The sequence below is a fragment of the Neoarius graeffei genome, chromosome 3, assembly GCF_027579695.1.
Source record: "Neoarius graeffei isolate fNeoGra1 chromosome 3, fNeoGra1.pri, whole genome shotgun sequence".
Taxonomy (NCBI): Eukaryota; Metazoa; Chordata; class Actinopteri; order Siluriformes; family Ariidae; genus Neoarius; species Neoarius graeffei.
Genome location: NC_083571.1, coordinates 30942253 through 30967965, shown reverse-complemented (window position 1 = coordinate 30967965; position 25713 = coordinate 30942253). Strand labels below are relative to the sequence as shown.

Sequence of the window (25713 nt, the reverse complement as noted above, 5' to 3'; positions counted from 1 at the left end):
GGGAATGGCTGAGCGGAGCTGTCAGTCAAACACAAGTTAGCCAATAGGAATGCGTTCCTGGACAGCCCGCCCACACGTGAAGTTTGTGCCAAAACTGCAAGCAAAAAGTCAGGGAGCGCAAACGAGAAAGCTGGAATCGCAACCAAAATAAATTGCGTCAAACAAAACTGAGAAAGCCGCGGAACAAAAATAAAAGGTTTCTGAAGAGTAATAGACTGATATTTTGCACGATTACACGAATAATTTGTTTGCCAGTCTAAAAAAATTGACCTTTTTTTTTGTCGTTTTTGTTTGATATTGATACAAAATTGATTCCATAGTCGTCGGTCTTTCACATTGCATTCGCACACTCCCGTCCTCCATTTCCCTCCTGTTTCAAATCTGTATCCCACAATGCCTTGCAGGAACGGGGAAAGCCCACCACGTCACGCATGAAGTAGTATATCGTATTGCGTCACGGAGAATTTACGGCCACGTGGGTCTAAATTAATGAATTGTTCTATTAAAAGAAAAAAACCGAATGAAATTGGAAGTCTGTGATTCGACAGTTTTTACCCCCAGGCCATCAGGCTTTTGAACCACGGATTATAATCACCATCTACCTCTATATTAGCAATTTTGCACAAGGCACTGCACAGTATATCTACCTCTATGTTTGCACATTTGTTTGTTTGCCTTTTTTTTAATAAATGTTATCTTCGTTTTTCATTCTACTCTTATATTTTGCATTCCATATGCACTTTATATTTCATATTTTATATGTATATTTCTTTTTATATTGGTAAGCATAGTTTGGTCGGGCAGTTGCAAAATAAGAATTTCATTACCCAATAATAAACCGCTGTGTCTGTTATTGTGTATATGACAAACATCTTGAATCTTGAATTCAGTAGCTTTCGGTCCACTAAACCAACATAACTGGGTGACGGGGAAAATTCTTTTTATGACCTATGCTTGAAAAATCTGAAAGGCAGTCTATGTTTAAATAACACGCTACCGAAAATCAGGTTGCGCATTTGGGCCAAGCGCGCAACTGAAATGAAGCGGAGTTTATTTGAACGAATCTAGATAATTCATTTAACCGAGTGGACTGAAATGATGAGTCACAGAAATGAATTTCTTCTCGCACGCGTGTGTGTGTGTGTGTTTGTTTCTTGGCAGTGAGAAGAGCAGGTTTTCTTTCAAAGGGCAGATGAACCAGGGCAAACGCTTCAGGATCTACAGATTCCTCCTGAAACACTTCACAGATGAACAGCGCTTTAATATTACGACCCGAATCAGCCAGGACGTTCTGGGTAAGCTGTGTGTGTGAGAAATGAGAAGTTAGTTAGATACCTTTTTATTTAAAAAAAAAAAGTGCGTATATGCCTCTGCTATCAAAAGGAGCCCTGCTACACACACACACACACACCAGAGTAAATAAAAAAAACTAAAAAAAAAAACCTAGTTATGATGAATATCAAATTACAATATCCATAATATGTGGAAAATAGATTCAAATTAGTTACAAACACAAAATATATTAGTGTATAAACTGTAAACTTAATCTATTAAAAAAACAATACATCCTTGATGATAAAAGGATTTCTTGGCCAGCTCAGTTCTTACCCTTGGGAAGTGTCATGTATTGCTTTGTCTAGTCCACTGGTTCTCAGACTGGGAGTGGGGCGTGTGGTCACAGACCGCTCAGTGGTAAATGCAAGGGGCTGGTTTACAGTTGCACCAACAAATAACGATCGTCTTCAGTCCAGCCAATGAAAACGGAAAGTTATGATTTGAAATCCCAGCAAGGAACTTTTCTAGACGCAGCTCAAGTACATCACAGACATCGGAAACGCACCCCTGTGCAATCGAGTCGAGCTCGTACCATAGGGAGGGAAAGTGAAACACAGCGATCCTAGTGGTAGCGTTCCTAAGCCGAGAGCCATACTATTGAAAATCCCATAGACCCGATTTTTTAAAAAATCCCATGAAGTTATGACGTGGAACTTGTACACCCCCAAAAAATATGTTGTATATGTTGGGATTATCTACTAACTGTGAAAGTATCAGGTGAAATTTCATTGTCTTTTAAAAGATCGAAATTGCACCTAACCCAGGCTTTCATCTAAAGCGGGGAACAGGGGCGTTGCGCCCTCTTGCTCTCGGAGTGCACCCCCTTACTGAAATGCCGATTGAACCCCAAGTCACACTTAGGCCATGCACTTGTATGCTACTGCACAACATGCAGTCTTTCTCAAAATGATCTTTTCTACGTGAAAACATCCCAGCAACACCACGTGACAGTGTCTGATCATCAAATACGTTATAATTACTCCAACAATATTCCAATCATAGTAGATACACCGCCAGACGGTGCAAAAACAATCCAAATTGGCGTTTTCCAGACTGAGGCGCCATGTTTACTTGTCGTGGCTGCTCTCGCGAGATTTGACATGGGTTACATACAAGGTCCGCTGACTTGTAGAGCGAGATTTCTCGAGACTGAATGATGTTTTACCCACCGGCGCGGGAGCTTTTGACAGAAGTAGTTCGCGAGTTGTTTTTGTTGACACTTGGGCATTTAAAGATGGCATCCCGCGGCACGAAACGGAAGAAAGCCAAAGACTGTCCGGGGCAGAAGAAGATTACTTTTCTTTTTCAATGTTGACAATTTGTTACAATTTCCCTGTCAGATAGCCTCAGAATGTCCCACTGGAGCCTCGATTTTTCAAAGGCTTCGCACAGCGGAGGGGGGGACGGACAACCGGCACCATCCCCCCCCCCATGGTGAGCGCCCTCATACTAAATTTTTCTAGAAAAATCCCTGCCTAACCTGTCAGAAACGGACTACAACCAAATTGTCTAGTCAGAGTCGCTCATATTACATCAGCAGTAGGCTTGATAAGTTGTGTTCTTCATATTAGCCCTTACGAGTGCTGACAGCTCTCCCTGTGAATAGCGGCAGTTGACTACATGCCCTGATCTGTAATGTTTATCCCCACGAGGGATGCATTTCTTATTGGTACAGAAATACTCCGCCAACCACGCTATACAAATGGGCATGTTGATGTAGGCTACTCGCCGGCCGCTAGACTTGCGGTGATGTCACATACGCGACGTCGGGTCCGTGTAGTCTTTGATCAGCTTATTCAAAACGATTCAAATCGGTGAAAAAAATAAAGTATGATCACCAGGATCGATAGAGCTGCCCGACATATGCACAACATATGGAAGCCATTGTCTTAACTTTGAAGTGTAACCTGAAATGTAATTTTTTGAAAAGATATTCCCATTCATTTTGCCATAGAGGTTGGAACGCATCCAGTAGGAGGCGATGAGATTACTTTCCCTCCCTATTGCAGCTTTCATGTAGCCTACTATTTGCGTTTCAATTCCCTTTTACCAACAGCCTTTTTAAAGGCTATATCCTTGCAGCTCGCCTTCCAGCACCGCTATCGCAGTAATAATTTTCTGTTTCCGCCGTCTTTTCTCGCTTTAAAGCTCCATTGAAGTCCGATCTTACCGTCTGTCTTTCCTACTTGTCAACCTACTCTTTCTCCTTTCTTGAATCTTTCTCCTACTCTTTCCTCCACCTTTTTTCTTCGATTAAAAATTGTAAGGTCCAACGCCGTATCACAGTTAATTATACAGTGAGAGTAAAAAGTATTTGATCCCTTGCTGATTTTGTTGGTTTGCCCACTAATAAAGACATGATTATTCTATACTTTTAATGGTAAATTGTCACTTTGGTTTATAAATGCCTTGAGACCTCAAGAATGGCACAGGAATAGTTTTAAGCGTCAACAATAAATCTAATTTTGTCATTTTTACGATTAAAGTGATTCATTTCGGTAGCGGTCTGAGTGAATGACCCTGACGTCCGTAACGTCACAGCAGGAAGTCTATCGGTCTCATCGCCATTTCCGCTATACTAAAACACAGGGCTGACTGCAGCTCCGATCCTCCATTTTGAGCCAATTTATCGCCATGCCACATAGATGTGCCAGCAACATGACAGAAGGTGGATTTATGTTGCATTCACGGCCCAAGAATGTTCAAACTGGACGCATTTTGCGAGAAGTTCACGGGCACATTGGGCACCTACGAAGTGGTCTCTCCTCTGCTCTGCACATTTTACTGAAGACTGGTATGAGACCTCTGATCTGTTGAGGAGCGTTGGCTATAAGCCCGTACTGAAAGAGGGTGCAGTACCAACAATTAAATAAAACAACAAGAAAAGGAAAGTATTTATTTTATTTTATAAAAGGAAAGTGAGTTCAGTTGTACCAGTTCTCCCGGGGTGTGAGCCAAGGGTTGTTGGTAAAACCCGGGATGTATCGCTCGGGCAGTGACCTCCCTGCGGTTGTTGCTAAAACCGGTGACGCCCCATTCCATCCCGGGTTTTAGCAATTGCCTGAGCCGAGCAGTAATGGCGGAGTACACAGTATGGAGAATGAGTGGAGAAGCCGTCTGATTTCTAAACTGGATATTGCTGCCATCTCGCCCTTACGTGGAAGAAGCGAATGAATGGAGAACTAAACGAACAACTGTTTCAAAACAATCGGCCTCCAAGAAGCGAGAACACAGACGGGTAAGCGCCGACTCTCATTTGGATACAAAACAACACGTTGTTTAGCTGCATTTAGATTAATACATGTAACTTGTATTGTGTGTTTAAGTTACCGGAATAAGATTATTTAATTTGCTTCAGAATGTGATTGTCTCAGTTCATCTGATTATTTAATTAGCCTTTTACATTTTATCAGTGAAAATGCATGCATGTACATGTATGTTGCATAAGTTATAACACCCATCCTGTTTTAATGAGAGTCAACCCACAATCAATGAAGTCAAATCAGTCTTAGTTGAGCGAGTCGGTAACGGGATTTCTTACTTTCACCATAAATTTTTATTTATATGACTTTGGTCTATAGCTGTAAAAGGCCTCGGCCTTAAAACCGGTTCCCGCTGTGACGTCACGCACTCAGGGCTGGCTGGCTCAGCGGGGCAGCTCGAACGCCAACTTTGCGGTTGATTTTAACTCTCAAATATATATATTTTTTATTCCCATTTATGCAGCATACAAGAGTCAAGGATGGAGATACTATCCACTCAGAAATGTATTTAAAAATAAAGGTTCTGCGTATCTCCTTTAACACTACCTCCGGTACTCCGGTGGAGTTTGTTTGTTCGTTCATGTTAGCAACTATACAGGAAAAAAAAATGTGCAGATGGATTTTCATGAAAATTTTACAAGATACGTGTCTTGGCCCAATGAAGAACTTTTGGAGGTGATCTGGAATCGCGTCTGGATCTCGAAATTTTTAAAAGGATACCAGGCAAAATTGAACATTTTCAGTCTCGGACTGTGTTGTCTAATATGGTAATGATACACAACAATAAAAAACAGCCCAATAATAATAAGGAATAGCTTATCTATCTGGCGGCACGGTGGTGTAGTAGTTAGCACTGTCGCCTCACAGGAAGAAGGTCTGGGTTCGAGCCCTGTGGCCAGCGAGGGCCTTTCTGTGCGGAGTTTGCATGTTCTCCCCGTGTCCGCGTGGGTTTCCTCCGGGTGCTCCGGTTTCCCCCACAGTCCAAAGACATGCAGGTTAGGTTAACTGGTGACTCTAAATTGACCGTAGGTGTGAATGTGAGTGTGAATGGTTGTCTGTGTCTATGTGTCAGCCCTGTGATGACCTGGCGACTTGTCCAGGGTGTACCCCGCCTTTCACCCGTAGTCAGCTGGGATAGGCTCCAGCTTGCCTGCGACCCTGTAGAAGGATAAAGCGGCTACAGATAATGAGATGAGATGAGCTTATCTATCTTTTTTCAGGGGGTGGGGCTCAAAGTACACTTGCTACAGTCAGGGGGGGTCCCAGATCGCAAATGTTTGAGAACCCCTCGTCTAGTAATTCTGCTGTGTATAGCGTTATTGAATGTAAAATAAATTTTTGAAAAATTGTGTGCAACTCCCATTAATAGATTTCTTCACAAGTTTGAACACACGATCATCCTGCCTACTTTGTAGAGTGGACCACTTAACTACATCTAAGGTTCTCTCACTCTCACCTATTCTACTAGCTGTCCTTACAGCACGCTGCTGGAGTCTCTCTAAAGATTTAGCATTTCCTATCCCACAGCACGTCCATACAGTGTCCCAGTATTCAAGAACAGGGCGAATCAAGGACGTATAAATAATAATCGCACAATGCGACGTTTAATTGTTCCTAACATGCCTTAGCCTTGCATCTGCGTCTTTTTACGCTTTTTATTTTTCAGTTAGAAAAATTAGTTTCGTCTTTGTGTGTCTCGCCTGCAGCATGCTTCGTAGACTCGGAGCTGCCTTTAGATTCAATAGGTGCTGAGCTCCTGGCTGACGTGTTCGACGTCCTTTCACTGAAGGAGCTCAAGCTGACCGCCATGAGCGGCCCTTCACCCAGCGACGATCCTCCTGAGGACGAGATGGCTGTCGCTAAAGCTGTGCTGCAGAAAAAGCTCGTCTCTCAGGTTTACAATCTTCTCACACGCACGCACAAGTAACACGCCGCAGTAACGGCAGTCACTCGCTACTCTGCTCTAGCTCCCGTATCAGCAGGAAGTCTGATCTCAGGTCTGTGGTTAAATTCGAGTGGGTTCTGCTTGAGCAGGTGCAGAAAAAGAACTTCGTGGAGAACGTGATCCCCATGATCATCGCCCTGAAGAACATGCTGGAGGAGAAGCGCCTGCCCGTGCTCAAACACCTCATGGCCTACCTGCAGGTAGAAGGTCACAGGGTTATAGGTCAACAGGGAATGATGGATTAGTTGGTGTTAATGAGACAAGAATATAATGTGTGTGTTAGGTGACCATGCAGGACTACCGTTCTGAGGTGAAGGAGCTCTTTGCAGCAGATGAGCAGCTGGCTGCAGAAGTGGAGTACAACCTGAAGATGTTTGAGAAACAAAAAGAGCAGCAGGAGCTGGAGCAGCAGCTTAGCAGTTTCACACTGTCAGTCGGAACTAAAGTGAGTCTCGCGCACACATTTCCACCCCAGTAACGTTCTCGAGACACTTTTTGGAATGCAGGGCTGAGTTTCATCAAGTCGTGTCCTACTTGGGTTTTTTTCCCTTCAGCCAAATGCAGACACTTAAGGAGCAGGCTTGTCGTGCGCGAGTCCAGGACTCATGGCCTAATTTTAAGGACTCGTGACTCGGCTTGGACTTGAGCACTGATGACTTGGATTCGTAAATTAGAGACGAGGACTCCGATTTTTTTTTTTTTTTCCTTTATTTTTTGTAACATGCCATGATAATTTGGCTTGTGATATATTTATATCTACAGGGCTCGACATTAACTTCTAAACCCACTTGCCCTGTAGGGCAAGTGGGGGTAAATTTCCACTTGCCCCCCCAATATCATCACTTGCTCCCTATTTTGCAAGTACTACTCTCCCCTTTTTTTTTTTAAGGAAACCCATAGAATAGTTGTGAATTGCAACATAAAATGAAGCTCACACACTGAATTGAAGTTTGGTTATTGGTTGCTTTTTACTTGTAACGGACAATAACAATTTTATCCAAAATAGTTTTTCCTGCCTTAGTTGATTTATTTCCATTTCACACGCATGCAGCTGTTGTAAAGTTCAGTGTGTTTGTGTAGAACTCTCTCTCAGACTGTAGGTTCATTACTCAATGTATAACAAAGTTTGTATGAAGAAAACAATAGGGCGCCAAGACTTTTGAACAGTATTTTGTTTGGGAATATTTATATATTGGAGGCTTTTTGTTATCATACACCTCTAGGTAAAAAAAAAAAAAACCCATGCTGCGTCATGACAGACAGGATAATGTTTGAGTTTAAAATTGTTTAGTGTGTAGGTTGTGTGTGTTTTATACAGACCTGGCAACCTGTAACTGAATCAGTGCAGCCGGTTTGTCATGACACAGCGCGGGTTTTTTAATTTTTTTTAAATAAACCTAGAGGTGGATGATATAACAAAAAAAAAAAAAAAACAGATATATAAATATTTTGCACAGGACTGTGTTCCTCTGATAACAGGAACAAAGCTCCAGCTCTCTCTGCTCTTAATCTGTTCTGTTCTTTCAGGATTTATCGCGCATGTCGCTCCTTGTTGAGTTTTTTATGCCCGAGCTGTTTGAAACCAATCTGGGTTTTCTGTGTCGAATAAAGAAGCGGCTTCACCTGTAAGAAAACGAGGGTTATGTATATAACCGCGGTTCTATGAGTTTCGGATGACCGCCAGAGGCGGTGCTTTCAGCACATGGATATCCATCACACGAACGTGCAGGTCGAGTAATAGTAACAACAAAGTCACGTGTGACCTGGGTGACGTCACCCTGTGACCCCGGCATAAAAGACCGGTAAACCCAGGAAGTGACCTCTTGGCAAATCTTCTCGTGTACACTCCGAGTGACTGCCAAGCTCTGGCGGTCATCCGAAACTCATAGAACCGCGGTTATATACATAACCCTCGTTCTATTTCGTTTCTCCTGACCGCCAGAGGCGGTGCTTTCAGCACATGGATGACTAATACCAACCAGGTCATGAGGAGTGCCTACCCGTACTCAGTGCTGCTGCGACGGGCCTGGAATGACAGCCGTCGCCACAGGATTATGTGGGACGACATTAAGACGGTAAAACCTGGTGAAGGTGCAGCTGGAAGCCCAGGAGGCTGCGCTGCATATGTCTGAGAGGGGCACACCCTTCAGTGATGCCCATGAGGCCACCACGCCCCGTGCAGAGTGCGCCCTGACAGCCGGAGGAATCGGGAAGCCACTGTGCCTGTAGGCATGTAATATGGCCTCGACTATCCACTTGGATAGCCTCTGCTTAGAGAGCGCCAGACCCTTCGTCGGTCCTGTGTGGCACAAAAACAGGGCGTCACTCCTACGGAAGCCCTCTGTATGCGACACGTACACCCTGAGGGCGCGAACTGGGCACAAAAGTTCCGACCTCTCACCATGGCCCGCCTCGAACGCCGCAAGGCTAAGGGGCTGGTTGACGAAGGTAGCAGGGAGGGTCTTCGGGAGGAAAGAGGGGTTAGGCCACAGGGTGACCCCACTGTCGCCGGAGTGCCACTGCAGGCACTCCCCACTGACTGACAGCGCGTGCAATTCCCCGACGCGCCTCGTTGATGTAATGGCCAGAAGAAAAGCAGTCTTCAGGGAGAGCCATGAAATGTCTGCTGTGGGCAGGGGCTCAAACGGTGCGTCGCAGAGAGCCTGCAGCACCAAGTGAAGATCCCATGTGGGTACCCGGCTCCGTCGGGGGGGTCTCAACCGGAGAGCACCCTTCAAAAAACGTGCCACCAAGGGGTGGGACCCCACGGTCCTTCCCCCAACTCTGGCATGCTGAGCAGAGATGGCAGCTGCATAGACCTTGATGGTGGCAGGAGTAAGACCCTTATCAAACAGAGACTGGAGGAACAGTAGAATGGTCGGCAGGGGGCCGCATGTAGGCTCCTCCCCCCGAGTTAAGCACCAGTTGGAGAAAAGCCTCCATCTGTTGGCGTAGAGGGCATTGGTGGAGGGTGCCCGAGAGCTTGCAATGGTGTTGACCACTGCCGGCTCGCAAAGACCTAGCAGGGGGTCCGGCCCTTCAGCGGCCACACCCAGAGCTGCAGACGGGCTGGATCCGGGTGCCAGATCTGCCCTCCCAGCTGTGATAGCAGGTCCGTCCTCACTGGCAGGCACCAGGGGTCGCCGTTCAGAAGTTGCAGCAACTTGGGAAACCACACTCGGCCCGGCCACCGAGGGGCGACAAGCAGCAGCCCGTGGTGGTCCATCGCAACCCTGTGTAGGGTTGGCACAATCAGCGGCAGAGGGGGGAAGGCATACAGCAGTTGCCTCGGCCAAGCATGCGCCAGCGCATCCTGGCCCAGGGAGCTGGGGCCGTGGAGGCTGAACCACAGAGGGCAGTGTGTCGACTCCTGGCAGGCAAAGAGGTCCACCTCTGCCCTGCCAAAACGTTCCCAGATGGCGAGAACCACCGCTGGGTTGAGTCTCCATTCCCCGGGATCGGGGTCCTGGCGGGACAGCAGATCCGCCGCCCTGTTGGCGGTGCCTGGCAAGTACATGGCACGCAGGCTCAGGAGATGTCGATGGGCCCACCGCAGAAGTTGGCCGGCCACTTCCAAGCACTGAAGGGACTTGGTGCCTCCCTGGTGGTTGATGTAGTACACTACCGTAGTGTTGTCCGTCCGCACCAGAACGTGTCTGCCGGCCAGGCCTGGGAGGAAGTGCTGTAGGCCGAGGAACACAGCCCGTAGCTCCAGCACGTTGATGTGCTGCTGTCGCTGCCCTAGACTCCAGTGGCCTCTGACGGTCCGGCATTGCCAGACTGCACCCCAGCCTCCCAGGGAAGCATCCGTGGTGATGACCTCCCTCCGGGAGGGGATAGCCGCCAGCGGAATACCCCGCAGAAGGTAAGCCCTCCTCCTCCATGGACGGAGGAGCCTGACAAAAGTATCCGTCACCTTCACGAGCCTGTGCCCGTGCAGCACTGGGTGGAGGTGGAGATCGTTGAGCCACCTCTGAAGCGGGCGTAAGTCCAGGAGTCCCAGCGGGACCAGAGAGGAGGCTGCCGTAAGCATGCCCAGCAGGCGCTGAAAGGTCTTCAGGGCGAGTGACCTGCCCCGTCCGAAGTGGCCAAGCAGCAGGCAGATGTTGTGGATCCTGGTCTGGGAGGGGGTTGCCATCAACGACCTCGAGTCCAGGTGCATGCCCAAGAAAGTCGTCTCCTGGCTGGGCACCAGCGAGCTCTTCTTGTAATTCACCCTGAGCCCCAGCTCTGCGACATGTGAGAGCACAGTCGCGATGTCGGTGCGGGCCTGAGCTGCTGACCGTGAACAGACGAGCCAGTCGTCCAGGTAAGGCAGGACACGCAAACCCCTTGCCTGAAGTGGTGCCAATGCCGCTGCCACACACCTGGTGAACACACGGGGTGCCAGCGATATCCCAAAGGGCAGAACATTGAACTCGAAAGCCTGGCCCTCGAAGGCAAACCGCAGGAACTGCCTGTGGTGTGGCGCAATGGGAACATGGAAGTAGGCGTCTTTCAGGTCGACGGTGGCAAACCAGTCGCCCGCCTGGATGTGGTGTAAGACATCCACTGTACGCAGCATGCGGAATCTCATGGTCTTTAAGTGGGAGTTGAGGGACCTCAGGTCGAGGATCGGGCGGATACCGCCGTCCTTCTTCGGAACCAGAAAATACCTGGAGTAGAACCCACCTTGCTGTCTCTGCCTGTCGACAGGAGAGATTGCTCCTTTCTCCAGGAGGGTGGAGATTTCCTGCCGGAGGACGAGGGACTTCCCCGGATGGCTCACGGTGGTGTGTTTGACCCCATGAAAACGCGGCGGTCGGCGGCAGAACTGGATGCGGTAACCCTCGGTGAGGGTCACCAGCACCCAGGGGTCTGGGGTCAATGCTTTCCAGCTTTGGAGCTGTTCGCTGGAGAAGCGGCCGACCGCTGGCGCGCTGATGTCAGCGCCGTCCAGAGCGCCCCCGTCGGTCACCATGGGGGCGACGAGGAGCGGACTGGGTGTAGGGGGCGGCACCGCGGGTCCGGGAGGTGGTGGGGCGACGAAAGTCATCAACCCATCTGGTCCCCTGGCGGGTGCGTGGCCGAGACAGAGTCGGTGTGGGCCCCCTGGAGGACTGGGCAGTATTGCCATGGCGGTGGACCTGGCGGAGGCCAGCGAACTGCCGCCGCGCCTGGACGACCTGGGCACTCCGGTCCAGGGCTTGCTGAGCGGCCTCGCCAAACAGCTCCCCGGGGACAACAGGGAGAGAGCGCAGCACACGGCGGTCGGGCTCGGCCAGAGGGGACTGTGCCAGCCATATCTGCCGGCGGGCGAGGGTGAGATACGACATCAGCCGGCCCAGTTCCCGCGACGAGTAGGCAAAGGCCTGGAGAGCCGCGTCGCACAGCTCCCGTGATGCCGCGCTTGTCCCCTCCAGCGTCTGGGCGAGGGCCAGCAGCAGATGGGACATGGAATTGTCAATACGACCCATTCGTGCCGCCGTGTCGTATCCCCGCACGATGAGGTCGTCGGTCGCACGGCATTGGGTGCGGGGGCATCGGGCGTCAGGCCCCAGAGCCTCGTTGGGCGAAAGGACGAGGGCAGCCACGGAGGGCTCGATGTTGGGCATCTGCTGGAGGCCGTAGGTAGGGGCGTCCTGCATTGCTGCCAGGGCCCTGCAGTCACCAGGGAGGTGGGAAAGGCGTCTGGGGTCCGCCCAACACCTCTGTAACTCCTCGATGTATGGGGCCGAGGGCGGAACAGACAACGAGGAAGGCTGTGTGGAACCTCTGAAGAAAGCGCTCTGATGCTGGGCCACCGGGGGCGTGTCCAACCCCAGACGGGCCAATGCAGCCCTCAACGTTGGCTGGATGGATGAGCGTCCGCCTTCCGACGCTGACACGGTGCCACGGCTGGTGGCCTGGGAACCGGCCAGAGAGGTGGGGTCGTGACCAACAGACCCACCGCAGTCAAAGCTCTCCGACGCCCGGATCGACAGTTCATCCAGGCCGCGTGCATCAACGGCCGGTGACAGAAGCGGTGGTGATGGTGAATGGTCGGGCTGCCAGGCAGAAGGGGTGGCTGCGGGAACACTGCTGCCCTGTGGCGGAGGCTGGAGATTCACCAGCAGGGCCTTCATCTCCTCCAGCTCGGTGGACATCGCTTCCACCTTCCGAGCCAAATCGTCCGAGCGCTTCTTTTTCGCCTTAGAAGCGGAGACGCGTGGGGGAGCCCCACGGCGCTTGCTGGGCCCCACTGCTGCAGCCGGCACCATGTCCTGTCCCCCCGAGGCCCGGGGGATGTCAGACGGAGGATCCAACCGAGCCAGCCTGGCGGTCCGCGCAGCCACACTCAGGCACATGCAGTCTGCGCAGGCCATGTCCGTCAGCCCCTGCCGCAGGTGATCAATACCCAGGCACGAGGGGCACTCGCGGTGGCCGTCCTCCGGCTCGAGGGGGGCCCGGCAGTTGGCGCAGCGAGAGAATAGGTCCATGACACCTGGCTGGCAGAAGGGAACTTAAGAAATAGGGCGGGAACACCCCAAGCAAGTATCCCAAAATAAATAATCAGGCGGCAATGAAAAACGACCGGGCGAACACACCCGTGGTCGGGAATATTAACAAGGATAGGTGCCGTGCGCCACAGCGGCGAGAAACACCGCTTTAATTTAAATGAATGAAAACCGCTTACCTAAGCGGCAGCAAGCTGGCCTCCCGCGGCGAGAGCACCGCCTCGGAGGGCTAGTCAGCTAATTCCACCGAGCGAGAACACTCAGCTTAACGGAGTAACAGCAATATAAATACAACACACAAGACAGCCGGCCCGTGAGCAGGCCGGAGACAAGGCTACACAAAATAAGGCGGTCGATATTATTAACAAGGATAGGCGCCGAGCGCCACAGAACTGATAGAGCGGCGAGAAACACCGCTTTAATTTAAATGAATGAAAACCGCTTACCTGAACGAAAGCAAGCTGGCCTCCAGCGGCGAGGACACGCCTCGGAGAGCTAATCAGCTAACTCCACCGAGCGAGAGCGCTCAGCTTAACGGAGTAACAGCAATATAAATACAACATACAAGACAGCCGGCCCGTGAGCAGGCCGGAGACAAGACTACACAAAACAAAGCGGTTAATAATGTTAACAAGGATAGGCGCCGTGCGCCACAGAACTGATAACAGCGGCGGGAAACACCGCTTTAATTTAAATGAATGAAAACCGCTTACCTGAACGAAGCAAGCTGGCCTCCAGCGGCGAGGACACGCCCCGGAGGGCTAATCAGCTAGCTCCACCGAGCGAGAGCGCTCAGCTTAACGGAGTAACAGCAATATAAATACAACATACAAGACAGCCGGCCCGTGAGCAGGCCGGAGACAAGACTACACAAAACAAAGCGGTTGATAGTATTAACAAGGATAGGCGCCGTGCGCCACAGAACTGATAACAGCGGCGAGAAGCACCGCTTTAATTTAAATGAATGAAAACCGCTTACCTGAACGAAAGCAAGCCGGCCTTCAGCGGCGAGGACACGCCTCGGAGAGCTAATTAGCTAGCTCCACCGAGCGAGAGCGCTCAGCTTAACGGAGTAACAGCAATACAAGTACAACACAAGACAGCCGGCCCGTGAGCAGGCCGGAGACAAGACTACACAAAACAAAGCGGTTGATAATGTTAACAAGGATAGGCGCCGTGCGCCACAGAACTGATAACAGCGGCGAGAAACGCCGCTTTAGTTTAAATGAATGAAAACCAATGAATATAGTCAACAAGAGAAAAGAATTGGTGGACTTAACGCAGTTTCTTGGAGGATGCGTAAGCACAGCCCCAACCCTACGGGTAACGAAACTAACACGCGTTTGTCCAATTTCCAACTCGCAACCTGCAAACGCGAGAAGATGCAAGAGGTCACTTCCTGGGTTTACCGGTCTTTTATGCCGGGGTCACAGGGTGACGTCACCCAGGTCACACGTGACTTTGTTGTTACTATTACTCGACCTGCACGTTCGTGTGATGGATATCCATGTGCTGAAAGCACCGCCTCTGGCGGTCAGGAGAAACGAAATAGAACCAAACACTTTCATGAAGGAACTAACTCGAATACGAGCAGAAAAAAAATAAACCGAGATTCTTAAGCAAACTCTTCCATCCTCACTTCCGACTTTCTGTTTTTGTAAAATACATTTTAAATACAATCGTGAATTTCTCTGGAGTTTTCAGGCTGAGCTCTTCTCCTCGTATTCTTTAACCGCTCATTTCCTCGTTGTTCTTGAAGCATTTGCTTCTATTTGTTCACATTTTTCTTGATAGTGGGGAGACGGTAACGCCTTTTATCTATTTCTCTGTTTGAACGAGCAAAAACAGCACAAAAATGAACCATGTTGAAGACAGATTAAGCCTTGCTTGCATGAAAGACGGTGTCTGTCTGACCCCAGCTGTAATTATCACGTGATGCGTGACGTCATGCACAAAGGGTCTATAAACAGTACGCGTCCCATACTACAGCAGCGGGGGATAGAAAATTACTTGCAAAGCTGTAAATGAAACCGAGACTAAGAAAACAGCCAAGACATAATGGTGGATACGTAGTGAGGGACGCTTTTAGGAACTGAAATAAAAGATAAGAGAGCCTCATTTTTGTGGTGCTGGTTCGTTATATATGCTCATTCCAACTTGCCTGATCGGCATGTCAGGGACATATCCCACTTATCCGAATGCATGTTTCACTTGCCCCGGGCAATCGGGCAGTTCTTAATGTCGAGCCCTGATCTACGTTAATTTTTGTACTAATTTCATGCAAGAGTGTCACATCTGTGCACCTTGGCACGTGCATCAGGTAGACTCTCGGGCATGCTCTAGACACCGTGCGTGCCAAGCGGACTCTTGCGTGCGCTGTAAAAGATTTGCACCTGCACAGGGTTAAGGCGCAATCAGTGCGCCGATATCAAAACACACTCACTTTGCGAAGTATTAAGTTGCGTTGCTGACACATTAATGAGCCTCATTTCCTTGCTTGGCTTCCTGATTTCCTGTTTCTCGTCTTTGATTCTGCCGAGTCTACGATAGCCTGTTTGTGCCTCGCTCGACCTGTTGCCTGTTTCACCGTTTTACGATTTTGCCTGCCGTTCTGGATTGTTTACCATCTTCACTTGTATTAATAAACGCACCTTCTGCAGATACATCCGTCTCCCAACCATCTCTGACAGAATACTTCACACTCCCTGATAAAGAGAAGCACATTCACCTGTTAATGCGTCACGTTCAGGAACAAACTAACGTTAATGGCGCGAAAACAGCCGCCGTCAAATGGTGCGGTCGGATTGTTGTTCTCGGACTCGAGACTGGACTCCGACTCGAGGTTTAGTGACTCGACTACAACGCTGTTAAGGAGTCTGACACGCACACACATCTCATGCATGCTCTTATGTTATGTACCTAATGTGTATGTTTAGGGTAGCACCGCTGCATCTTCTGCTCCAGGCGTCAGAGCCACATCTCTGCCGCCTCAGTCCGCCCAGAGACCCTCAAACACCCTAAAATCTGCAGACGCACTCAGGTAACACCTGTCCCCCCACACACACACACTTCCATAGCGCAAAGACCAGTTATTTGAACGTCATAAATATCATTTAGTACAAAAATCTACTTATAGTGCCATTGTTGTAGCGAGGCAGTAAAAACCTGCGACACTTGATTTGTGAATTATTATTATTATTTTTTTTTTTTTTTTTTAGTACAGCGTCTAACAACTGTATTTTTCTCTCTCAGACGGCGTACCATTGCTGGAATGCTGACCCCTGTGGAACAGAGAGCTTCCCGCGGTGTAATGTCTTCAGGTAAACCTGCACGGAAAGTTGTTTAACGAATTTAGTGGTTTGGCGTAGCCCAATGCAAAGTGAACTTACTGTCAAAGCGAGACGGCCTTTCGATTTCATAAAATCTGTGAAATTTAGTTCCTCTGAAATTTGGTCTCTGTGATGTGTTTATTTTTGTAATATCTTAAAAACAGGCCATTCTGTGGCTGGGAAGTAATTTAATTTGAGGGGATTAAAGCAAATAATGTGCATGAAATCGCTCGCTTCGCGCAGTCAAGCGGACAGAGGAAGTCCGTGTGTGTGTGCGTGCATGTGCAGGTTTACCTTAGTCGTCGTCTTTTGGCGCATCTACAGGTTTACCTTTGACCGTGCACTGACAGTTCCATCATTCTGTCGCTAAACGAACAGCAGGTCACACCAAGGTGCTCGCTGACCGCCGAGATTTATTAGTTTGGTCCTGCGTTTCCTTTCCTTCGCTTATAACATGATGTCTTTTCTTCTCACTTTCCGTTACTGTAGTCGCTCTTTCACGTTTCATTCGCACGCTCACGTCCTCCATTTTTCTCTCCTGTTTCAAAGTTGTATCTTACGATGCCTTGTGCGAACGGGGAAAGCCCACCACGTCATGCATGATGTAGTATCTTGTATTGGGTCATGGTGAAGCAGGAAAAAAATAGCGGAGAATTTAAAGCCACGTGGATGTCAATTCATTAATTGTTCTATTAAAATAATATTAATAAAATTGGAAGTCTGTGATTCAAATTCAGTAGCTTTCGCTCCACTAAGCAAAAATAATTGGGTGTCGGGGAAAATTCTTTTTCTGACCTACACTTGAATAATCTGAAAGGCAGTCTCGCTTTAAAAGTCATAGGCAAGGGTCGGAGGTGAAATGTTAGAATATCAACTTTGTCTAGAAGAACGACCCAAAAAGCAAATTCAATCTTCCTGGTGTCTGATTTGCACCCTAAAATTGAATAAAACGGTTAAAATATACTGTTTTGCCCAAGTTCCGAAGGTTTGTTTCCATCTCACTTATGCGTACTTTCACTGCCAGGGGACCGTCGTCGTGACGTCATTTAAGCCAAACAGACCGGGAGCAGCTCTGTGTTTACTTGTGAACCGAGCACACGTTTAGGAGGTTCATTTATTTAACCACCTTTTTTTTTTTTTTTTGCTGGAGAGAAACATACAGGGCTAATTTTCAACAATCCAATAATAATATTTTTTTTTCGCGGGCTCTGATTGGCTGGCGATCGGGTCCGTATCCTACGGTACAGACCCCGGTTACGGGCCTCTGGTGACTCGCTTGTTCACAACAACAAACATGGTAGCATTTTTTGTCAACAATTTATTTTTTTATAAGATTTATTTGTGATTATCAAAAATCTTATAAATGTTTGCCAGCATTTCTCAGGAGAATAGCATTAATTTTACAGCATGGATAGCGATAACGACAGTGTTCACAGCGAAAGCGAGTTTTACTACCCTGAGGAAGAAGAAATGAAAGAAAACATTTCAGGAGAAAGATAAAAACCTCTAACTGCTGCTAACACCGAGCAAAAACATGGCTGAATGACACCTATTTGTATAAATAGGGGACTACATAGGCGGCGAAATGCAGTTTTTTTTCCTGCCATGGAAGTGCACTTGTATACCGAGGAGGAAGCCATTTGCATTACAGCCGTGAATGAGGATTCAAAATGGCGGCTCGGCTCGGTTTTCCCTTTCGGGCGCTCTCATTTTCTGTTAGAATTTGGTAAAGAAAAAAAATAAATATATTTACCAGCTTAAAGTGCCATTCCACCATTGGATGTATTCTTTGGCATAAAATACAATATATTTTATGACAACATGACTAGACAGAGAAATCTTTTAGCTTCAAAATGATATATCAAACATAATTTTTTGACAACGACAAGTATATTAATTTTGCGACCAAAGTCACCTACCCTTTTAATTTTCGCGCGGTAGTGAAACGTGATGTCATCGGCAGGTTCCCCTTCTTGTGGACCACGTCACGTGTGACGCGGCACAGATTATCAGCAATGGCGGATAGAACACGATTTCCACTTGTCGATTGCTGTGCCGATATTCACCATCGACCGTCTCCTTTGGGCATCACTTGCTATTTTCCTTCGTTTCTTTTCCGAAGCTGACAATCGCGTTCTATCCGCCATTGCTGATAATCTGTGCCGCGTCACACGTGACGTGGTACACAAGATGGGGAACCTGCCGATGACATCACGTTTCACTACCGCACGAAAATTAAAAGGGTAGGTGACTTTGGTCGCAAAATTAATATACTTGTCGTTGTCAAATTATGTTTGATATATCATTTTGAAGCTAAAAGATTTCTCTGTCTAGTCATGTTGTCATAAAATATATTGTATTTTATGCCAAAAAAATACATCCAATGGTGGAATGGCACTTTAAGGTCGGTCCGTATGGTGAAATACCGTGACCACGGCCCAGAGAGCCTCGCTCAATACTTTCAAGACCTCGGTCACGGTATTTCACCATACGGACCTCCCAGCTGATATATACCAGAACATGTAATGGGGTTACCCACTGATGCGCACACAATCCCTATAATATAACGTGGATTCGTTTATATTGCTAATATAATTTATTGCTAATATTAATACAAGCATTATACTATTTATAGCCTTCTCTAAACATACACACAATCATGTTTGTCAATAGCATGCTAGCAGGTAGCCATTGCAACTCAACTTCGCGGCCACTTTTATTAGGAACACTTGTGTAAAAACATGCACAGACGTGTATTGAGCGTTTGGACATACACGTTTATCATGTTCGTCAATAGCATGTTAGCATGCTGGCAGGTCGCCATGACAAACTATCCCTTTTGTCTCATTTCCACAACGATTGTACAGGATCCCTCACTTGAAAAATGGCAAGCAAAAGTAAAAATGTTGATCTCCAATCTTCTGCTTTTTGCTTGAGCGTCGCTGCTCCATTTCTTCTTTGACTGCTTGATTTTGTCGGAACAGCGTCAGGTTTGAGCTTCTCTATCCGACACGGACACCTAAACTCTCTAACAGATGGGGATTCTTTAAAAAGTGATCGGAGCACAGAGCGGCGTATTTCCCCGGCTGCCAACCCTCTCGCTTCACGCGCACAATCCACTCTCTCCGCCTCTTCTCCTCTTTTGGAAAACAGTAAAAACTTCTTCCTGAATCAGTCCCGTTTTCACAGTTCACTGCACAACAATAAGGCCTGGGCTTTCTTTGGAAATTCCCGAACGCACGTCTGCACTCAAGCGGTTTGTTTGGCTTAAATGACGTCACGCGCCGAGTGGTCACGGAAGTCGCCGAGCAGAAATTTGCCGCGATCCGTGCTAACTTATTTTAATTATTACAATACTTCTTGGGACCAGAAGAAAATTACAGAGGGTTTTTTTTTTTTATATATGAGTGATTCCACGCTTATGGGTACTGAAATGCGGACATGAACTTATTTTTAAAAATGCACCTAAAACCATTTCTTTTTTTACCATCAGGTTACAAAACATGTAATCTTTAATGAATGATATGTTAAAAGATAACTTTAATTTTCTGAGATGTAATAAAAACATATTTATATGCCAAAGTCAAGCCTATGAGTTCCAAAATGATGTCTGTTACAAATTAATTACAATCTAGCTATATACCATGTTAATCTTATTGAAAGAATGTGTATGTTTATTCTACTACACACGTTTATTAATTATATTTGCTAAAACATCACCTTCCTATGTTTCAAAAAGTAATTCTACATTGTTAAAATTGAGAATATATATGTCCACAACACTTCTGTTACGTTCTGACTTTGGCATATAAATATGTTTTTATTACATCTCAGAAAATTAAAGTTATCTTTTAACATATCATTCATTAAAGATTGCATGTTTTGTGACCTGATGATAAAAAAAGAAATGGTTTTAGGTGAATTTTTAAAAATAAGTTCATGTCCCCATTTCAGTACCCATAAGCGTGGAATCACTCATAGTTTCAAATGTACATAAAATTAAAACCGTTGCCTATGAGCTTTAAGTTGATTATTGCTCTATAATAGCATGTTTTTATTCCTCTTATACTACAGTCAATAATATCACATTTTCTAGCATACAATTTTTTTTTTTTCCCTCCTACAGGATCTTCAAATGGAGTTTTTGACAGAAGAGCTATCAGCACGCCACAGGGTAATACATCAAACACCTCCACATATGATCCTCAGAGTAAATCCTGCTCAAACGAAAATGGCTTTTTAATAATTCCATGGTTTGAGGGAACAGTGAAATGGAAAATGTTTTGTTAGACTCGTAACTGCAGCTAATCATGACATTAAAATCGCACAAACATTGTCGCCATGTCAGATTCAGGCCGCCTTGTCTTTGTGTAAACACCCATCTTGTGTGTTTTTATGCAGCGAGCGTCAACGAAGTGACATTTGGCGAGCAGTTTAGTGCCATCTGCGACGACGGAGCTGGAGGTATTCTTTCTTCTGCATCTGTTTAACTTGCACGCAGTCTAAACTGTGGTCGTATTTGATACTACTCGGACTGACTTTTGTCCGAACGTATTTGTGATTTGTTTCTGGCTGCAGGAAAGAGTAGTGAGAGTGTTCTACATCTGAGGTCACCAGAACACGAGTAAGTCCTTTCTAGAGTGTAGCTCCTCACTAACTGTACCGTACATACCGGTACACTATAAACAAGAACAGCTTCACGTTCAATGAATCTGGATGTCTTGGTATGGCTGAGATTTGATATATTTCAATTCTGATAAACAGTCAAGTCCTCACAGGCACAATTTCAGAACGTCAATAACGAACACTTTAAAAGACCGCTGTTAAAGGAACTGAAGGCACTTTTTTTTTTTAATTATCAAAATTCTCTCATTTTATTAAATATCGGAATGCATTTCTGGCAGCTATTTTGTCGCTGCTAGAGCAAGTTCTGAGTGTTTGAAATACGCTCTGTAATATATCAGTCCGTATGTCAAAGCGATGGCGGTAAACGAGATTCGCTGAGACCTGTGCGAGACATCGTATGACGGAAGTAAAACGTACAGCGGAAATCAAAGCGACCGACATCTGCCAACGTTGTCAAAAGACGCGCGCGCCCTCTTTCGAATGCTGACGTAATCAAGCCGGAAGTTTTCCCTGTGTCTGAAATCGCTCCCTACTCTCTATACAGGGCACTATATAGTGGAGACGCCATTTTGTAGCGCTGTCCGAAACCTTAGTGAGGATTATGTGGGAAATGCGCTCAGTATAATATGGATTTATCACAAAAATACATACATGTGTTTATTATTTTAAAAACCCACCAGCCGCCTGATCTGGCACGTTTTAATTGTGCAACAGTAACGGCGTAAATACCAGCGCGACGGACTCGTCCTTATCCTGCCGTCTTTCCAATTCTTCTCTACTCCATGTTGGTTGGAAATCGTATGGAATAATCTCCATGTCACGTATGCGAGGGAGGCGGATGTATGGGCAGAAGGATACGGTTTAATAAAGTGCAGAATATATACACAGGCAGACAATCCAAAACGGCAGGCTAGATCGAAAACGGGAATACAGGCAAAAGGGCCGGTCGAGGCACAAACAGGACATCAAAGGCTAAGCAAGAAACAGGAAATCAAGACAACGGCTCGGTAACATGTGCATGCGTATCGTAATACTTCGCGATGCAAATGCATCAGCACAGTCCTTAAATAGGCAAACACACAGTTCCTTAATTGAGCTCAGGTGTGCCTTGTTCACGGCGCAGGACTGACACTCCATCACTGATGAAGCTGGCGAATCTCGAAATGAATCTAAATTGGAACGACATGGCGATCTGGCCGCTGTGTAAATGGTTTTCAAAATGGCGGCGCTGGTACGTCACGTTTGAAGTCTCGCACAAGTCTCGTGAAGATCGCGTGGATAAGCGACGCCTGCCGTGGACCAAACGAACTAGCCTGGGCCCACCCATCCTAAGCGTGACGCAACACGAGGGCCTGTTGCGAGCTTAGTCTGGCCAGGCAAGCTATCCACAGCTCTTCCAAGCTCCCGAAAAATCGGGAGCCAATCAACTTTGAGCATCTCCAACGGCCCTGGGTAGAGGCGTGTTCAAGGCAGTGACGTAGTAGAACTGCGACCGGAAGCCATAGATTGTTTACAGAATCTATGCCGGAAGCGCTTCATTCACTAGAAACATTACGAACATGGAGCAAGTTCTCATTGAAAACGGAGCAAAGAGCAGCCCTGGAGGTATTTATTGAAAGGAAGGACGTTTTCGCCTTGCTCCCGACCGGCTTCGGGAAGAGTTTAATCTACCAGTTAGCCCCGCCGCGTCACATACGTCAGAGGAAAGAGTGATGTGATTGGTTTAAGCTTCGTCACAGCCTTTTCTGGCTTCGACCAGTAGCAAACTGAGGCATTTCAGGGAGGCGGGTCAACCACGCACTTTGGGAAACGGTTGGGCTTAATATCTTTGCCAGACCAAATGCTCGCAGAGCTTTGAAGTCGCGTTAGCCAGACTACAAACGAACTACATTCAACACGGCTAAAAACCGAAAAGGCCGATAAGTGTAATATAATAATACGCCAATACGAGTCGCGATATAAGGTTAATAAAACCGAAAACGTAATCGAATAACACGTTAATTAAGAAATAAAGCAAGTTTAAAAATGACTTCAGCTCCCCTTTCAAAATGTCAAGAACACAGAACGACCGTAGGTACTGATTTGATCGCAAAAGAATGTTGGATTTATTTATGGTGTAAACACATTGTTCTCGGTGATATTATGACTTCACTTCTCTCCTAATGTGCTGCAAGATGGCCTTGTACTCAACCCTGTTTAGTGATTCATGAAATACGTTGTCACGACCCAGGCTCGCAAAAATGGAGTCGAACACCAAAATGAAGTTAACAAAATAAATTTATTTGTATCAGATAAAAGATATGTCTAGGGGATATAGGTTTCTGGTTGTGAATGTAATGAGTGAGTGGAATGCCGGCAGGGATCAGAGAGTGAGAAAATGATTGTGGTGTAGCAAGGGAGTATATGAAAGATACAGTGAGTGTGTCATGGAGGAGAGAGAATATGTGAGTGTTAGGCTCTAAATGTGGGGGCGAGACAGAGTGTCTAGGGGCAAGTTGTTCCCGGCTTTTAAAACCGGCTAATTCCAATCAACCACTTTGCCATTCCCACTGGCCAAGACTTCGCGGTAGCCCAGACTGACCGACGCAGAGGGTCGTCACAACGTACATACTTTTAAAATAAATTATTTCGTTCACCTATTGATGCATCTCCAGCTCTAAATAAAAATATTAAGTGTTTTGTTCTTGTCCCCCCCCTTCCCTCCCCTTTTTAAAGAGTTCCAGCACCAAGGCAGTGGAACGTAGAGTCTCCTGTTGTGAGGAAAAGCCGAAGCAAGAGACGGCAGTAATGAACATGCTTTTATATCATACGTTTGCGTTCCCATAATCTCTTCAGCTTTTACTGTCTGTGTACCTGTTTTATCGGTGTATCTGTTTACTGTCCTCATAACTTTCTCACACCTGTTTTCTAAAATATCCCTTTTTTCTGTGTTTTATATAAAAGAAATAAACTTCTAAAAGAACTCTCAATTTTCTGTCCTCTTTCATGTCATAGGAGCTCGAAACCGACTTGAAGTTAAGTGTAACAAATCTGAACACGAAGCAAAGTGTAAACTCTTCTGTCCTTAATGACGACCGCAAAGCACCGACACTGGAGACTCCTTCCATCTATGAAAGGATTGCTGTTATACAAAATCACAACACTTAACCAATTAGATAGAATTCAGCAGCATTTATGGTGTATTCTGTAGAAACCTCTCTTTATGAATAATAATAGGGAGGGTTTATATGTAATTTGGTCCACATCTAAATCGTAGGTCCTTCTATAGTGATGGCCACAGTCAAGAAGGGCTGATTAAAAACCTCTGTTACCGAGTGAACTACTGTATAAGGTGGGTAACTTGATCACATCATCCTGTGTTACAGTAACAGACAGGATGATTCCAAAATGGCAGCCATAGTTACCATTGGTTATTAGCGACAATAAATTTGCAGATTCGGTGCATGAATATAAGCCTTGGGCTTGCAGTGGAATATGCGTGCTTTCTTTTAGGTTATAGCAAACTTTAACTATATGCTCTAAAATTGAGATTTTATTTTTAATTGTGATTACAGTGGGGCAAAAAAGTATTTAGTCAGTCACCAATTGTGCCAGTTCTCCCACTTAAAAAGATGAGAGGCCTGTAATTTATCAAATCAAGTTTATTTGTATAGCGCTTTTAACAATAAATATTGTCGCAAAGCAGCTTTACAGAATTTGAACGACTTAAAACATGAGCTAATTTTATCCCTAATCTATCCCCAATGAGCAAGCCTGTGGCGACGGTGGCAAGTAAAAACTCCCTCAGACGACATGAGGAAGAAACCTCGAGAGGAACCAGACTCAAAAGGGAACCCATCCTCATTTGGGCAACAACAGACCGCATGACTATAACATTAACAGTTTTAACAGGTATAACCCTCAACTGTCCTCATGGGGCCGTCCTTCACAGGAGTGGTGCGATAAAACTCCGACCAGACACAGGGCACCAGGATGGATCAAGCAGGTCCGAGGGGCAGAAGAGGCCAGCATCTCAATCCCAGGATCAACATGTAACTCAGAGGGACAGATTGGGGGGGGGGAGAAAGAAAACACAGGTTGTTAGGTATGCCCTAAAAATGACAAGTATTAAATCTGTGTGGTAGGCTCGCAGAGACGAGTCTTTACATCAGGCATAACACACAACAATGGCATGTTAATATGGTAAAAAATATCATGACCTGCTCTGGCTGGATGCTTGATTGGGTGATGGGAGCACACTCCTCAGCAATGATGAGATGCAGATGGGACCCTTAGGGCTGGCGAAGACAATTCAGTTACATTTCACCGGGTCTGGGACATGCGACAGAAGTCTGACGGCCGATTCCCTGCAGGCTACGATAGCCAGTCGAGGTCTCCACCCTCTCCACCAAAAGATTTCCTGTTGACTCCATGTAACTCAGAGGGACAGATTTGGGGTGGGGGGGAGGGAAAGAAAACACAGGTGGTTAGGTATGCCCAATGTCAACTGAATAAGTAGGAGCAGTATACATATTGCACCGAGTACAAGCAGGGACTCCGGCAACTAACTATGACAGCATAACTAAAAGGAGAGAGCCAGAAGGTAACATAGGCATGAGGGAGCCCCGGGACATAAAGCAGCCAGCCACTGCACCGTCAACAAACCCGAGTGAGCAAGCGAGGTCATCATAGATGTACCTCAACTATGAGAGACAAAATGAGAAGAAAAAAAAAATAAAATAACTGATTTTTAAAGAATT

At 46.6% G+C, this 25713-nt stretch overlaps 1 protein-coding gene across 2 annotated transcripts in view; it reads left to right on the top strand.

Moving 5' to 3' along the window:
• ncapd3 (non-SMC condensin II complex, subunit D3) overlaps nucleotides 1-23943 on the top strand; it is a 92713-nt gene extending 68770 nt beyond the window's left edge. The window contains exons 26-35 of one of the 2 annotated variants that reach the window (XM_060916658.1): nucleotides 1162-1295; nucleotides 6305-6492; nucleotides 6633-6743; nucleotides 6827-6988; nucleotides 15956-16059; nucleotides 16272-16339; nucleotides 20475-20522; nucleotides 20750-20812; nucleotides 20927-20972; nucleotides 23690-23943. In XM_060916658.1, the coding sequence (XP_060772641.1) occupies nucleotides 1162-1295; nucleotides 6305-6492; nucleotides 6633-6743; nucleotides 6827-6988; nucleotides 15956-16059; nucleotides 16272-16339; nucleotides 20475-20522; nucleotides 20750-20812; nucleotides 20927-20972; nucleotides 23690-23762 (997 nt within the window). In that variant the 3' untranslated portion in view covers nucleotides 23763-23943. The remainder of the gene's footprint in view (nucleotides 1-1161; nucleotides 1296-6304; nucleotides 6493-6632; nucleotides 6744-6826; nucleotides 6989-15955; nucleotides 16060-16271; nucleotides 16340-20474; nucleotides 20523-20749; nucleotides 20813-20926; nucleotides 20973-23689) is intronic. The other variant, XM_060916659.1, reaches the window with a different exon arrangement.
• The last annotated feature ends 1770 nt before the right edge of the window (nucleotides 23944-25713 follow it).